We start from the raw sequence: 12,314 nt of genomic DNA on the forward strand, positions 1-12,314 counted from the left end.
GGTGTGGTAAACTCATTGGTGGAGCCCGGGTTCGTGCAGATTCCCGGATTATGCGACGTTCAGACATGAGACAAGAGGTTGATTAATTTAGCGACTGTTGTAAAATCGATATTCTGATATCCTTTGAGTTAATTTGGGAAATAGAAACTCAATCAAAATAATGTTCCCATGGTGCCCCAGGTTAATGAGTTAATAATTGCTTGATTCATTGCTTAATTCATTTAATCACGCAATTATAAACCGTTAATCATTCGATGAGCAACAGTCACGACACCCCTCAGCCACTGGCTTCCACTATCCCCCTCAACCACTGGCTTTCACTATCCCCCTCAGCCACTGGCTTCCACTATCCCCCTCAGCCACTGGCTTTCACTGTCTCCTCAGCCACTGGCTTTCACTGTCTCCTCAGCCACTGGCTTTCACTGTCCCCCTCAGCCACTGGCTTTCACTGTCCCCCTCAGCCACTGGCTTTCACTGTCCCCCTCAGCCACTGGCTTTCACTGTCCCCCTCAGCCACTGGCTTTCACTGTCCCCCTCAGCCACTGGCTTTCACTGTCCCCCACAGCCACTGGCTTTCACTGTCCCCCTCAGCCACTGGCTTTCACTGTCCCCCTCAGCCACTGGCTTTCACTGTCCCCCTCAGCCACTGGCTTTCACTGTCCCCCTCAGCCACTGGCTTTCACTGTCCCCCTCAGCCACTGGCTTTCACTGTCCCCCTCAGCCACTGGCTTCCACTGTCCCCCTCAGCCACTGGCTTTCACTGTCCCATCAGACACTGGCTTTCACTGTCCCATCAGCCACTGGCTTTCACTGTCCCATCAGCCACTGGCTTTCACTGTCCCATCAGCCACTGGCTTTCACTATCCCATCAGCCACTGGCTTTCACTGTCCCCTCAATCCACACCTCACTATTTCTCCAGCTAAAACACTTTCCAGTGTAGTGGCCTTTTCACATTATTTCAATCCATTTGTTAGCCCCGTTGGGTTAATACCGTGCTTCAAACTGTAAGCTGTATTTCAAGTACCATGCTCTGATGCACTTAGAGGCTACACATTCCCTCCTAAGTAGCTGAAAATGTTACATAAGCCAAGTTGGATGGACATGTTCCGTTAAAATGTTGGTTATTTTCAAATGCTTCTTAGCTAAGAGCAATGCCATTTCTAAGAGCTGAACCCTGAGAATCATCTCCTCTGTCTGCATCTCCACTGGCTTGGTCAACATTCAGGGCTTATAGTGTTTGCTCTCTGCAACCAATTTAGCTGGAGGTAGTCAAAAAGGTTTTATACTGTAGCACCTCACACATACAAACACACACACAGCCTCATATATGTCCTCACACACAGCCTCATACATGTCCTCACAAACATCCCCCTCACAAATCCCAATCCAGGATAGAGCAAGTTGTCATCCCATAGTTTAATATAGCTTGCAAACGCTACCGTGTGTTGATCAAATAACATGTCTGAATACCCACCTCCTCCTCACAACCACCTGTCTCAACCAAGCTGCCATTCAACAGCTTACTGGACTGTGAAAACACTACAAAATGTTTCTATAACATCACGCAAACATGTCTCAATATGGCCACAAAAACTGCTCCCCCTGTAAAGTCTTCCTCTTAGCCAGAGTGTAGAATTAGCATAAAATACATACATTGAATAGACAAACATGAGTTTGACGTTGGTAACGGAACAGTCTGCTAGCTTTCAGTAGCGCCAATGTCTATAGCTTCATAGTGAGGCACTAACATCTCCCATAGCGTTAGGAGCACTACAGTACATAACATGATGTGGAGCCAGCTGCTGCTACAGTACATAACCTGATGTGGAGCCAGCCTAGCCAGCTGCTGCTAAAGTACATAACCTGATGTGGAGCCAGCCTAGCCAGCTGCTGCTACAGTACATAACCTGATGTGGAGCCAGCCTAGCCAGCTGCTGCTACAGTACATAACCTGATGTGGAGCCAGCTGCTACTACAGTACATAACCTGATGTGGAGCCAGCCTAGCCAGCTGCTGCTACAGTACATAACCTGATGTGGAGCCAGCTGCTACTACAGTACATAACCTTATGTGGAGCCAGCTGCTGCTACAGTACATAACCTGATGTGGAGCCAGCCTAGCCAGCTGCTGCTACAGTACATAACATGATGTGGAGCCAGCCTAGCCAGCTGCTGCTACAGTACATAACCTGATGTGGAGCCAGCTGCTACTACAGTACATAACCTGATGTGGAGCCAGCCTAGCCAGCTGCTACTACAGTACATAACCTGATGTGGAGCCAGCTGCTGCTACAGTACATAACCTGATGTGGAGCCAGCTGCTGCTACAGTACATAACCTTATGTGGAGCCAGCTGCTACTACAGTATATAACCTGATGTGGAGCCAGCTGCTGCTACAGTACATAACCTGATGTGGAGCCAGTTGCTGCTACAGTACATAACCTGATGTGGAGCCAGCTGCTGCTACAGTACATAACCTGATGTGGAACCAGCTGCTGCTACAGTACATAACCTGATGTGGAGCCAGCTGCTGCTACAGTACATAACCTGATGTGGAGCCAGCCTAGCCAGCTGCTACTACAGTACATAACCTGATGTGGAGCCAGCCTAGCCAGCTGCTGCTACAGTACATAACCTGATGTGGAGCCAGCCTAGCCAGCTGCTGCTACAGTACATAACCTGATGTGGAGCCAGCTGCTACTACAGTACATAACCTGATGTGGAGCCAGCCTAGCCAGCTGCTGCTACAGTACATAACCTGATGTGGAGCCAGCTGCTGCTACAGTACATAACATGATGTGGAGCCAGCTGCTGCTACAGTACATAACATGATGTGGAGCCAGCTGCTGCTACAGTACATAACCTGATGTGGAGCCAGCCTAGCCAGCTGCTACTACAGTACATAACATGATGTGGAGCCAGCCTAGCCAGCTGCTACAGTACATAACCTGATGTGGAGCCAGCCTAGCCAGCTGCTGCTACAGCACATAACCTGATGTGAAGCCAGCTGCTGCTACAGTACATAACCTGATGTGGAGCCAGCCTAGCCAGCTGCTGCTACAGTACATAACCTGATGTGGAGCCAGCCTAGCCAGCTGCTGCTACAGTACATAACCTGATGTGGAGCCAGCCTAGCCAGCTGCTGCTACAGTACATAACCTGATGTGGAACCAGCCTAGCCAGCTGCTACTACAGTACATAACCTGATGTGGAACCAGCCTAGCCAGCTGCTACTGGGCAGTGCTACAGAACACTTTGCTAACAGATTGCATTGTGCTGCTATGGTCTCTTTTTTTGTCTCCACATTTTGTGTGTGTGTGTGTGTGTGTGTGTGTGTGTGTGTGTGTGTGTGTGTGTGTGTGTGTGTGTGTGTGTGTGTGTGTAGCTTTATCCAGATACTGCTGGTGGGCGGCGAGGGAGGGATGGTTACAGAGTGTGACCACAGATGGGAAAAGGCCAAACCCACACAAACAGATTGGGAGGCTGTGATATCTGGCAAGCGGAGGGTGAAAAATAGCGTCGGTTTAAACTGTGAAGTCGACTGGAGAAAGATTGATTTGTGGTAACCCCGCAGAGCAACTTCTGTGCAGCAGATTGATGCTTCATTGTGAGAGACAGGAAACCCAAACTGGATCCAAAATTCACATGATACTGTATTCACTAACAAGTCAAACTGGGTCCAAGAGTCACATGATACTGTATTCACTAACAAGTCAAACTGGGTCCAAGTCACATGATACTGTATTCACTAACAAGTCAAACTGGGTCCAAGTCACATGATACTGTATTCACTAACAAGTCAAACTGGGTCCAAGAGTCACATGAAACTGTATTCACTAACAAGTCAAACTGGGTCCAAGAGTCACATGATACTGTATTCACTAACAAATCAAACTGGGTCCAAGAGTCACATGTATTCACTAACAAGTCAAACTGGGTCCAAGAGTCACATGATACTGTATTCACTAACAAGTCAAACTGGGTCCAAGTCACATGATACTGTATTCACTAACAAGTCAAACTGTGTCCAAGATTCAAATACTATATTCCTCACTAACAAGGGATATGCATGTTCTGTGCTGCCTCTGTGGCCAATACTTAAGATGATCTCTCTCTCGCTCTCATGTAATATACGATCTGTATCCTGATTAGAGGGTGTGTGATAAAGATATGTAAATGCCTTTCATTCGTTGGTGCTGAAGTGGTTGAAATAAACAGGAAACTTCAACCAATTAGACTGATCAACTCCTTTATGTAGCCTTCACTTAAATCATGACAACTGTTCCTTGTGCTGAGAGAAGAACTGTCTTCAATACATTATGAAAGCTTGGTTGCCTCTCTCTCTCGTTGGTTCACTGAGAGAAGAACTGTCTTCAATACATTATGAAAGCTTGGTTGCCTCTCTCTCTCTCGTTGGTTCACTGAGAGAAGAACTGTCTTCAATACATTATGAAAGCTTGGTTGCCTCTCTCTCTCGTTGGTTCACTGAGAGAAGAACTGTCTTCAATACATTATGAAAGCTTGGTTGCCTCTCTCTCTCTCGTTGGTTCACTGAGAGAAGAACTGTCTTCAATACATTATGAAAGCTTGGTTGCCTCTCTCTCTCGTTGGTTCACTGAGAGAAGAACTGTCTTCAATACATTATGAAAGCTTGGTTGCCTCTCTCTCTCTCGTTGGTTCACTGAGAGAAGAACTGTCTTCAATACATTATGAAAGCTTGGTTGCCTTTCTCTCTCGTTGGTTCACTGAGAGAAGAACTGTCTTCAATACATTATGAAAGCTTGGTTGCCTCTCTCTCTCTCGTTGGTTCACTGAGAGAAGAACTGTCTTCAATACATTATGAAAGCTTGGTTGCCTCTCTCTCTCTCGTTGGTTCACTGAGAGAAGAACTGTCTTCAATACATTATGAACCCACCCAGTGTGGGTTAACGATAGCCACGACTTCACCTCCACTAGACCACTGTATCTCACCTCTCACCCTGTGAGCCACCTGCACCAGCTCAGAGATTCTTTCCTTTCAGCCTCTCTGATGGGGGTTTATTTTGTATTGACTAAAAACAGTCAACTTCTGATACACAAATACAGTGATATGGTCTATACATGCATTTTGGATTTTGAGTGAAGAGGTGTCTGACAGCGGTAAACATTACAACTCCAACTTCTCTGAAGTACTGTATCTCCACATCTCTCTGAGCCACCTTCGTCCCTGAGCACTTCCTATCAAACGTGGAAAACACATTTCCCTCGTCCAGTCAAAGTGCAACGCCCCCCCCACCCTGCAACACACTCACATTTCAGTCCATTCCTTACCTCATTAGATTTCAACACCTTCCTCTCCATGGTAACCCGGCCTGACAATGTTCTTGGTGGATCTCTATACACTCCTCCTGTCCTCTAAACATCTCCCTCTCAGAGGCTACCTCCCAAATGGAATCATATTCCCTATATATAACTCAACTCTGGACCTCCAAGCCAGTTCCACTGAGTTTTTTCATTGTTCCCCTCTAATCAGGGACTGATTTAGACCTGGGACACCAGGTGGGTGATTCCCCTCTAATCAGGGACTGATTTGGACCTGGGACACCAGGTGGGTGATTCCCCTCTAATCAGGGACTGATTTGGACCTGGGACACCAGGTGGGTGATTCCCCTCTAATCAGGGACTGATTTGGACCTGGGACACCAGGTGGGTGATTCCCCTCTAATCAGGGACTGATTTAGACCTGGGACACCAGGTGGGTGATTCCCCTCTAATCAGGGACTGATTTAGACCTGGGACACCAGGTGGGTGCAATTCATTATCAGGTAGAACAGAAAACCCCACAGGCTCTGGACCTCGTAGGGTAAGAGTTGAATACCCCTGCCCTATATAGTGCACTGCTTTTGATAGGGCTCTCTGTCTAATGTAGTGCACTACATAAGGAATAGGGTGCCATTTGGGAAACATACACTATCTAAGACCGGCCCGCTCTGCCTCGAGCATTAGGCAGGATGAATAAATGCATGTGATCCAGCTCGCTGGAATAGGAATGATGCATATTCCCGTTTGTGTCTGCATGCCTGACTTCACTGTAGTAACTGTTGAGGAGGCTAGGAGGCCATGTAATCCATCAGTAAATGCTTGTCCTTGATATGAATTCATCCTGGTTGAATAATGAATGATACCGAAGAAGGTCTTGTGTACCACTGTTGGGCATGAGGATAACTGGCCTCTACACCACCATCTCTTTGTCTGTGTCCAAAATGCCAACCCAGTCCTTATTTAGTGCAATACTTTTGACCAAGGCCCATGGTAGAAAGTAGTGCACTAAATAGGGAATAGGGTGCCATTTGGGACGTAGCCCTTTTGTGAGATATTAAACATTGATCATATATTCTAATGTGTTTATTATATATTACATGCTTCCTTCTTTATCTCGGGTCTTCTTTCCTCTGATGGACTGGTAGGTCTCTACGTATGTGAAAAATATAGCATCTTGCTGTACTGCTAGAGATAGTCTTCGTGTGTGTGTCAGTGTACATGGTGTGTGTAGCTGGCAATCTTACCTTGAGGTGCGTCGGCATCGCAGGTCTTGGTAGTCCAAGTGGTATTATTCCCTGGTGGCATCGGGCTCTGATCAAACACACACACACAAAAAGAGGCATGTTTCTCTTCTCCATAGCAAACAAAGTATCCAGTACTGTTTGTTTGCTATAATATGACGGATGTGCACTTAAACTAATTAAGCGTACACAGTTTTCCATTCAACTCAACTGCAATCCAGAAAATAAAACATGTATGGTCATCATCGTGTTCCACCAAGGTGTGTAGCTAAGGCAGCTAATGCGGCTATTGAGGCTAATGCGGCCAATGAGGCTAAGGCAGCTAATGTAACTAATGTGGCTAATGTGGCTAATGAGGCTAATGTAGCTAATGAGGCTAAGGCAGCTAATGTAGTTAATGCACTAATGTAGCAAATGTAGCTAATGAGGCTAAGGCAGCTAATGCACTAATGTAGCTAATGTAGCTAATGAGGCTAAGGCAACTAATGTAGCTAATGCACTAACGCAGCTAATGTAGCTAATACAATAACTGTTCGTTATCATATTTTGTTGTGCTGCCATTTACATTTAAAAGCACATGTTTATCCTTCAACCAATCATGAAACAAAGCCAAGTTTATGTCCATGACAATTGGCCAATACTCCAGACAATACAACCTTCAACAGCAGGACATAACCATTATGAAGGAGAAACAAAGAACTGGAGCAATAGAGAGATTCAAATAAAAAGGAATGGCAGCCGTTTACCAGATCGAAATACATTTCACTGTCAGTGCTATATATTATATCCTTCAATTTAGAAGGATTTAACCAAACATCACTCCTTCAGGAGGATTCAGGAGAATGGAACCCTCACTCCTTCAGGAGGATTCAGGAGAACGGAACCCTCACTCCTTCAGGAGGATTCAGGAGGATGGAACCCTCACTCCTTCAGGAGGATTCAGGAACCCTCACTCCTTCTGAAGGATTCAGGAGGATGGAACCCTCACTCCTTCAGGAGGATTCAGGAGGATGGAACCCTCACTCCTTCAGGAGGATTCAGGAACCCTCACTCCTTCTGGATGATTCAGGAGGATGGAACCCTCACTCCTTCAGGAGGATTCAGGAGGATGGAACCCTCACTCCTTCAGGATGATTCAGGAGGATGGAACCCTCACTCCTTTAGGAGGATTCAGGAGGATGGAACCCTCACCCCTTCAGGAGGATTCAGGAGAATGGAACCCTCACTCCTTCAGAAGGATTCAGGAGGATGGAACCCTCACTCCTTCAGGAGGATTCACGAGGATGGAACCCTCACTCCTTCAGAAGGATTCAGGAGGATGGAACCCTCACTCACTCAGGAGGATTCAGGAGAATGTAACCCTCACTCCTTTAGGAGGATTCAGGAGGATGGAACCCTCACTCCTTCAGGAGGATTCAGGAGAATGTAACCCTGACTCCTTCAGGAGGATGGAACCCTCACTCCTTTAGGGGGATTCAGGAGGATGGAACCCTCACTCCTTCAGGAGGATTCAGGAGGATGGAACCCTCACTCCTTCAGGATGATTCAGGAGGATGGAACCCTCACTCCTTTAGGAGGATTCAGGAGGATGGAACCCTCACCCCTTCAGGAGGATTCAGGAGAATGGAACCCTCACTCCTTCAGAAGGATTCAGGAGGATGGAACCCTCACTCCTTCAGGAGGATTCACGAGGATGGAACCCTCACTCCTTCAGAAGGATTCAGGAGGATGGAACCCTCACTCACTCAGGAGGATTCAGGAGAATGGAACCCTCACTCCTTTAGGAGGATTCAGGAGGATGGAACCCTCACTCCTTCAGGAGGATTCAGGAGAATGTAACCCTGACTCCTTCAGGAGGATGGAACCCTCACTCCTTTAGGGGGATTCAGGAGGATGGAACCCTCACTCCTTCAAGAGGATTCAGGAGAATGTAACCCTCACTCCTTCAGGAGGATGGAACCCTCACTCCTTCAGGAGGATTTAGGAGGATGGAACACTCACTCCTTCAGGAGGATGGAGCCCTCACTCCTTCAGGAGGATTCAGGAGGATGGAGCCCTCACTCCTTCAGGAGGATTTAGGAGGATGGAACCCTCACTCCTTCAGGAGGATTCAGGAGGATGGAGCCCTCACTCCTTCAGGAGGATTCAAGAGGATGGAACCCTCACTCCTTCAGGAGGATTCAGGAGGATGGAGCCCTCACTCCTTCAGGAGGATTCAGGAGGATGGAGCCATCACTCCTTCAAGAGGATTCAAGAGGATGGAAACCTCACTCCTTAAGAGTTTTTTGGATTTAATCCACCCAAATTGACAGTGAAACCTAAATGGAAGAATGTTAGAGCAAGGCTCAAGTTATAAATCCCATGGTTCCCTGCTCCAATGGATCAGAAGGAGACGATGGTATTAAGGACAGAGAGAGATGATGAATGAGGCTGGGTATAGGGGTGAACAGTATTGGTGTGTGTGTGATGTGGATTTACGCTCATTAAAATATCTTTCCTTAGAGTTCCAACATTATTAATGACTTTCTTTTTTTACACAAGATATGACCCCTCCCTCCCCCCCGACACACACCCACCTCCCCCCAGACACTCCCACCCCCCCACACACACTCCCACCTCCTCCCCAGACACTCTCAACCCCACCCCTCCCCCACACACACATCCTCCCCAGACACCCCCAACCCCTCCCCAGACACCCCCAACCCCTCCCCTGATCCCCCAAACACACCCCCACCCCCTCCGAGGTCCCCTCATACTCATACATATTGCTCCTACCCATCTTTCCGATTTGGTCCTGCCGTACATACCTACACGTACGCTATGGTCACAAGACGCAGGCCTCCTTACTGTCCCTAGAATTTCTAAGCAAACAGCTGGAGGCAGGGTTTCTCCTATAGAGCTGCATTTTTATGGAATGGTTTGCCTACCCATGTGAGAGACGCAGACTCGGTCTCAACCTTTAAGTCTTTATTGAAGACTCATCTCTTCAGGAGGTCCTATGATTGAGTGTAGTCTGGCCCAGGAGTGTGAAGGTGAACGGAAAGGCACTGGAGCAACGAACAGCTCCTTGCTGTCTCTGCCTGGACGGTTCCCCTCTCTCCACTGGGATTCTCTGCCTCTAACCCTATTACAGGGGCTGAGTCACTGGCTTACTGGTGCTCTTCCATGCCATCCCTGGCAGGGGTGCGTCACTTGAGTGGGTTGAGTCACTGACGTGATCTTCCTGTCCGGGTTGGCGCCCCACCTTGGGTTGTGCCATGGCGGAGATCTTTGTGGACTATACTCGGCCTTGTCTCAGGATGGTACGTTGGTGGTTGAAGTTTACCCTCTAGTGGTGTGGGGGCTGTGCTTTGGCAAAGTGGGTGGGGTTATATCCTGCCTGTTTGGCCCTGTCTGGGTGTATCGTCGTACGGGGACACAGAGTCTCCCGACCCCTCCTGTCTCAGCCTCCAGTATTTATGTTGCAGTAGTTTATGTGTCGGGGGGCTAGGGTCAGTCTATTATATCTGGAGTATTTCTCCTGTCTTATCCGGTGTCCTGTGTGAATTTAAGTATGCTCTCTCTAATTCTCTCTCTTTCTTTCTCTCTCTCGGAGGACCTGAGCCCTAGGACCATGCCTCAGGACTCCCTGGCCTGATGACTCCTTGCTGTCCCCAGTCCACCTGGTAGTGCTGCTGCTCCAGTTTCAACTGTTCTGCCTGCGGCTATGGAACCCTGACCTGTTCACCGGACGTGCTACCTGATCCAGACCTGCTGTTTTCAACTCTCTAGAGGCAGCAGGAGCGGTAGAGATACTCTGAATGATTCGCTATGAAAAGCCAACTGACATTTACTCCTGAGGTGCTGACCTGTTGCACCCTCGACAACCACTGTGATTATTATTATTTGACCCTGCTGGTAATCTATGAAAATTTGAACATCTTGGCCATGTTTTGTTATAATCTCCACCCGGCACAGCCAGAAGAGGACTGGCCACCACTCATAGCCTGGTTCCTCTCTAGGTTTCTTCCTAGGTTCTGGCCTTTCTAGGGAGTTTTTCCTAGCCACCGTGCTTCTACACCTGCATTGCTTGCTGTTTGGGGTTTTAGGCTGGGTTTCTGTACAGCACTTTAGTGACATCAGCTGATGTAAATACATTTGATTGATTGATTGACCCCCCAGACACACCCCCTCCCCAGTCCCCCCCACACACCCCCTCCCCATATCCCCAAACACACACCACCCCCTCCGCAGTCCCACCCCACACACCCCCACCCCCTCCCCAGTCCCCCCCACACACCCCCTCCCCATATCCCCAAACACACGTCACCCCCTCCGCAGTCCCACCCCACACACCCCCACCAGACCCCTCAGACACCCCCCCACCCCTCCCCCCACTCACCCCCACCCCAGACACACCCAGGCCTCCCCCCACCACACACACACACACCCCCACCCCAGACACACCCAGGCCTCCCCCATACAGCAGCTCACCTGCAGCAGGTAGTTCTGGCTCCCGTACATGACGTACTGCGGGGCCAGGCTGTAGATCATGAAGCTGGTGTGAAGGACAATCAGCAGTAGAATCATGCAGAGGAAGAGGAGGGCCTGGGGACGGGTTCTCTTGGGTCTGATCTTGTACAGCTGTCAGACAACACATTACAGTTAGATTAGTATGTCTGCTGTCAGACAACACCGTTCAGTTAGATTAGTATGTCTGCTGTCAGACAACACAGTTCAGTTAGATTAGTATGTATGCTGTCAGACAACACATTACAGTTTCATTAGTATGTCTGCTGTCAGACAACACATTACAGTTTCATTAGTATGTCTGCTGTCAGACAACACATTACAGTTAGAATAGTATGTCTGCTGTCAGACAACACAGTTCAGTTAGATTAGTATGTCTGCTGTCAGACAACACAGTTCAGTTAGATTAGTATGTCTGCTGTCAGACAACACATTACAGTTAGATTAGTATGTATGTATTAGGTGATTACGTCTGCCGTCAGTTAGGTGATTACGTCTGCCGTCAGTTAGGTGATTACGTCTGCCGTCAGTTAGGTGATTACGTCTGCCGTCAGTTAGGTGATTACGTCTGCCGTCAGTTAGGTGATTACGTCTGCCGTCAGTTAGGTGATTACGTCTGCCGTCAGTTAGGTGATTACGTCTGCCGTCAGTTAGGTGATTACGTCTGCCGTCAGTTAGGTGATTACGTCTGCCGTCAGTTAGGTGATTACGTCTGCCGTCAGTTAGGTGATTACGTCTGCCGTCAGTTAGGTGATTACGTCTGCCGTCAGTTAGATGATTACGTCAGTTAGGTGATTACGTCTGCCGTCAGTTAGGTGATTACGTCGGCTGTCAGTTAGGTGATTACGTCTGCTGTCAGTTAGGTGATTACGTCTGCTGTCAGTTAGGTGATTACGTCTGCTGTCAGTTAGGTGATTACGTCTGCTGTCAGTTAGGTGATTACGTCTGCTGTCAGTTAGGTGATTACGTCTGCTGTCAGTTAGGTGATTACGTCTGCTGTCAGTTAAGTGATTACGTCTGCTGTCAGTTAGGTGATTACGTCTGCTGTCAGTTAGATGATTACGTCTGTTGTCAGTTAGGTGATTACGTCTGCTGTCAGTTAGGTGATTACGTCTGCCGTCAGTTAGGTGATTACGTCTGCCTTCAGTTAGGTGATTACGTCTGCCGTCAGTTAGGTGATTACCTCTGCTGTCAGTTAGGTGATTACGTCTGCCGTCAGTTAGGTGATTACGTCTGCCGTCAGTTAGGTGATTACGTCTGCC

At 48.1% G+C, this 12,314-nt stretch overlaps 1 protein-coding gene across 1 annotated transcript in view; it reads right to left on the minus strand.

Annotated features, from left to right (window-relative positions):
* The window catches only part of LOC115152787 (probable lysosomal cobalamin transporter), a 181,299-nt gene that overhangs the window by 40,118 nt on the left and 128,867 nt on the right, over positions 1-12,314 (minus strand). Inside the window, exons 14-15 of the mRNA XM_029697581.1 lie at positions 11,017-11,166; positions 6,547-6,613 (exon numbers count right to left, since the gene is read on the minus strand). Of these exons, the coding sequence (XP_029553441.1) occupies positions 6,547-6,613; positions 11,017-11,166 (217 nt within the window). The remainder of the gene's footprint in view (positions 1-6,546; positions 6,614-11,016; positions 11,167-12,314) is intronic.

This window comes from Salmo trutta, chromosome 18 (assembly GCF_901001165.1).
Source record: "Salmo trutta chromosome 18, fSalTru1.1, whole genome shotgun sequence".
NCBI classification, from domain to species: Eukaryota; Metazoa; Chordata; class Actinopteri; order Salmoniformes; family Salmonidae; genus Salmo; species Salmo trutta.